The sequence below is a fragment of the Penaeus chinensis genome, chromosome 41 (genome assembly GCF_019202785.1).
Source record: "Penaeus chinensis breed Huanghai No. 1 chromosome 41, ASM1920278v2, whole genome shotgun sequence".
Taxonomy (NCBI): Eukaryota; Metazoa; Arthropoda; class Malacostraca; order Decapoda; family Penaeidae; genus Penaeus; species Penaeus chinensis.
In genome coordinates, this window is record NC_061859.1 from 10,439,308 (window position 1) to 10,444,307 (window position 5,000).

General features: G+C 50.2%; 1 protein-coding gene across 1 annotated transcript in view; it reads right to left on the reverse strand.

Annotated features, from left to right (window-relative positions):
- The window catches only part of LOC125047555, an 18,587-nt gene that overhangs the window by 12,556 nt on the left and 1,031 nt on the right, over positions 1-5,000 (reverse strand). Inside the window, exons 1-3 of the mRNA XM_047645829.1 lie at positions 3,680-5,000; positions 3,347-3,445; positions 3,002-3,154 (exon numbers count right to left, since the gene is read on the reverse strand). The exon at positions 3,680-5,000 is cut by the window's right edge and continues 1,031 nt beyond it. Coding sequence (XP_047501785.1) covers positions 3,002-3,154; positions 3,347-3,445; positions 3,680-5,000 — 1,573 coding nt within the window. The remainder of the gene's footprint in view (positions 1-3,001; positions 3,155-3,346; positions 3,446-3,679) is intronic.

Below are 5,000 nucleotides of genomic sequence, written 5' to 3' on the forward strand. Positions count from 1 at the left end.
TCCCCCCACCCCACACACACCACCACACACACTCACAGCAGCTTACACACACATATGAGTAGATGATATTGATATCTAGAGATCTAGATAGTCCTGACAACCAGAGAGAATGCCGAGTGACAGTAGAGATACTATATTGAACGCAATCCCACACACGACCACCCATCAGCACACAGCACATCTCTCACATCACCACACACACACACGGTCCCCACACACCCAACTCACCCTCACACGCCACACACACTCACACACACCACACACTCACACACTACACAGCCACACACACACACTACACACAAAAACACACACACACACACATCTCCCCCATTCAAATAACACGACACGTCCCAACACGCCCTCCTATATCCCTCTAGGCCCTTCACGTGCCCACTAGTCCCCCAGGTGGCTCCCCGCCTCCCGGCTGTGCCGTGTCGCGTTCTAGCCCCGACAACCTACTCGCCTCGTCAACCAAAGTGCGGCCCCTTCCCAAACCAACCCACCCAACGAACCGGACCTGCACTGCCCGCAACCCCACTCCGCGTGGAGCACCGGTGAAAAAACCTTGCGGAACGTTCCCCAGAAGCCTATCGTGCACCCCCCTGCACCGCGGAGTACAACACTCGCCCGTGGAGAGGTAATTACCGTGGGAGGGCAAACGGAAATTGGGGGGAGTTTTCGAGCTAAGGCCTGTAATTACGCGCGCGCGCGCGCGACGATCGTCGGCGAGCTCTCGCCTCCTCACGGAGCGCGAGCCGCTCGCGCGCTGCGCGCTCGCTCACTCTCTTCTCGCGCGCGCTCGCTCGAGCGCCCTCGCTCTCGCGCAGCGAAGAGCGTCTCGCGATCGCGCGCGCTCGCTCGCGCGCTCGCGCTCTCTGCCCGCAACTCACACCCCCCCCAGCTGCCCGCTGGTGTTTTGAAACTCTCACTCTCCATCCCGTCCCGCCCCACACCAACGCCGCCACCCAATCCCTGTGTTACCCCCCACAACCCCTACCCCCTCCAGCACCCAAAACTTTCCGCCCAACCACACCAATTTCACCCGCATCCACCCGACCACAATGTCAACAACCCACACTCCTGCCTAACACCCCATCCACGTCCCAAGCCCACCTCCGCCGGTGACCCCCCCCCTACCCCACTCAAACCCCCACCCAAACGTCTGCCAAGGCTACAAGATACCCCCAGTTGTTAATAATGTATAAGATTCTGTGGGCGAAAGTTTTTCGAAAGTACAAGAACTCACTGTATAGTGACAAGCACATAACGAATCCTAAGGCCGTGCTTCGGCAAGAGTCATCAGCCGTTCAGAAGCTATCTATCCTCTCGTCATAGATGTAGAAGTCAGCTTTGTGGAACCAATTTCGGCGAGAGGTGAGTCATTAGGTACAGTTATTTCGAACGAAGGCAGTAAGAGTCTAAGCATTATCATCAATTACGTAGTATTTTTTTTTGTAGAACCGATTTTGAGAAAGGTCGATTCCTGTGGGTAGTGAGGGTAGTCGTGTTGGTGTTGCCTTCATGAAGCTGGTCTTTGAAATATCCGTCTTTGTGGAACCGACTTCGTAATGCAGTCTTAATGACGTTTTGGTGTCAACTTAGATTAGTCTTTGATTAGAATGACAGTCTTTGTAGAGCCTTTTTTCATGATACAAGTAGAATTGATATTTCCAAATCAATTCTCTGATTTTTGTTTTTCTCATGTTTAGCCTCCATAAAGTCACTATTTCAGAAATCAGTCTTTGCAGACTTAGTTTATTGAGTGCTAGTCTTTGTAGAACCCATTTTTTTACTGAAGCAAGTGAAATTAGTATTCCCAAGCCGATTCTCTGATTTTTTTCTCTCAAGAAGCCAGTCTTTATGTTTTAGCCTCCATAAAGTTACTCTTTCAGAAAACAGTCTTTGTAGAAGTGATTTCATGGAACCAGTCTTTTTTTTTCTTTTTTTCTTTTTTTCTTTCTTTTTTTAATCCGATTTCTGGAAGCAAATTATTTTAGAAACGATTTCACGAAGCCAGTCTTTGACTTTTGACCTGTCTTTTTTCCTCATAATTTTTCTTTAAACATTTTTTTTTTTTCTTTTGTCGCGAAATCTGGCCATTGCGAAGCTAATTTTGTGACGTTAACTTTCCGTGAAGTCAGCTTGGAGAAATCAATTTCGAAGTGCTCCTTGAATGCAAATGCGGAGTCTGCCGGCCCTGTTTCCTGCCTTTTACCGAATCCAATTTCGCTACCCCGGCTTCGCTAAAACTCAACTTTTGGGGAAGGCACGTCAGGTATGGCCAGGGGAACGGAATCGACAATAACACCATACTTCGCCACTATATGAACTAACTGATATATCTACACACACACAGCTATACATATGCGCGCGCACACACACACACACACAGTTCTCTCTCTCTCTCTCTCTCTCTCTCTCTCTCTCTCTCTCTCTCTCTCTCTCTCTTATATATATATATATATATATATATATATATATATATATATATATATATATATATATATATGCATGCACATACATACCCCCCCCCCCCCCCTCCACACACACACACATACACACAAACACTCACACGCACACTCTCTCTCTCTCTCTCTCTCTCTCTCTCTCTCTCTCTCTCTCTCTCTCTCTCTCTATATATATATATATATATATATATATATATATATATATATATATCTTTTTCACACACACACGCACACACACACGCACACACGCACGCACACACACACACACACACACACACACACACACACACACACACACATACACACACACACATTTGTGTGTGTGTGAGTGTGTGTGGGTGTGTGACTGCCCATGTTTGCCGTTAGGTAAACGATGAAATGACCCACATAAATCTATGTTCATACAAACAAGTTTTTTGAAGCTTCACAAAAAGCAACCTATTCCACAACTACCTTTTACGCTTCTCAAAGCCCCATTGCCTCAACGTTTCAACTTGTACAACTCGGGAAAAGTGCAGTCCATGAAAAATTACCTGTGTGCAGCCATGAGGTTTCTCAGCGTTCGTTCGTGGGCGTGTAAGATGGGCGAGGAATCTGGGAGGGAGAGCTGGTGTCGCACGGGCGGCCGGTGGCTGTAGTCGGGGCTGCTGGCCTCGCCCAAGGCTAGGTTGAGGGCGCTCGCAGACCTGGCAGGGCGAGAGGACGGGTAAGAGAATTAGTTTTTTTTTTTTTTTTTTTTTTTGTCATTTCACATCGTAGACTTACATTAGTTGGCTAATTTATTTGACACTCTCTTTCTTTCTATTAACTAATTTATTCATATCTCTATCTATCTACCTAAACTAACGCAATCCTCTCAGAAACACAGTCCTACTTGCCTGTAACGGTCTGATGCAGGCAGCGTGAAGGAGGACTCGGCGTAGGGATGGTCCTCCACCGTCGACGAGGTGAGCATCCCGCCGTACCCGCCACGGGGACTGAGAGGATGGGGGGGGGGGGGGGGGGGGGGGAGAAACTGTTAGGTCGATATAAATCTAATGGTAAAAAGGGGATATGGTTTATGGTGTAATTGCCAATTTTGTGTGTGATGAAGAGAAAATCACAGACTGTAACACAGGGTGGATTAGCAGAAGGATTGTATATAATTGTGTATTTTCTCTTCTGACATAAAAATAAATATTTCCTTATAAGTTCAAAAACAGAATACTTACTTCCTAGAAATGGTGCCATAGGCAGAGTTTAATAACTGTAATGGCGATCCTCTCTCCTTCTGGCCTTGAAGGTGTTGTAACTGCTGTTGTGTATATGGCAAGTCTAGCAGGTCCGGGTAGTGACCACCGCTGCCCATGGACAACTGCGACCCCATTTGGCTGCACCCCTTCCGCAGCAAACCCTCTTTGCTGTCGAAGCCTTGCTCTTTCCAGTGCAAACGGTCTTCTACTCCGCCGTCCTGCGTGACAGCCAGCTCCGACTTCGGGATCTCGACGTAGGACACCGTGCTAGGCGAGGTCTGCTTCCCGTTTCGGTCTGGCAGAGGCTTCTGCAGCCTTCTTTGGTCCGACTCGGCGTAGAGGTTGGACTTCTCCAGCTCCTTGGTCGAGGGGAAGTCGTCGACGGACGCGTCTCTCAGCATCCACGACTTGTCCGAGTGCGTGGGCAATGGCGAGGGCTCATCGATGTCGTTGGTGGGGACGATGTGATAGTCGGCGAGTTTTGGGTGAGATTCGCTCGAGTTACTGGCGTGCCCTTGAGAAGACTGCGGTGTCTCCGTCTTGTTCTCCGTTTCTGGACCTCTTCGTCGCCCGCGTTGTCGCCTGCGAAATAGGAGAACTACGAGGAGGAACAGGATGAACACCATAACAGCGACGACGCTCAGAAGTCCTCCGGTCACGAAAACTCGGTCCATCGTCACCAGCCGGACTTCAGCGATCTCGTTGGACACCTGCAGGGTGAGATTGGTTTCGACGACACCCGCTTTGTTCTCGGCCACGCAGCGGTATGTTCCTTGGTCCCGAGGGGCGGCGCCAGCGATGGTGAGATTCGAAAAGCGAGCTGCGTGGTTCGCCGATACGAGTTCTAGCACCCGGTAGCGCTGAGAGTCACTCCCGTTCTGGAGCGGACGGTTGCCAAGCAGCCAGGTCACGGCGGCATCAATGTCTGTTTCGACGCGGCAGGCGAGGGACACGTTCTCCCCGTGGGCAGCCAGCACCCGAGGGGCGACGGCAGTGACCTTCGGAACGCACACGAATTCGTCAAGGGTGAGAGTCTGCCAGTGATGGTCCTGCAGGCGCTTCGGCCTCTGGCAGGAGGGCGGCTCTGAGAAGGCAACATTCCGTTCGACCATCCACTCCCGTAGAGGCCGGAGAGCGCAATCGCAGTGCCACGGATTGCCGTCCAAATGCAGCTCGTGGATTGCAACTAAAGGCAAGACGACGCTGGCGTGCAACGTGGTGAATTTATTACCAGACAGCTTCAGCACTTCTAGACGAGTAAGGCCACGGAAAGCACGTTCATTAGCACTGGCGATGAGGT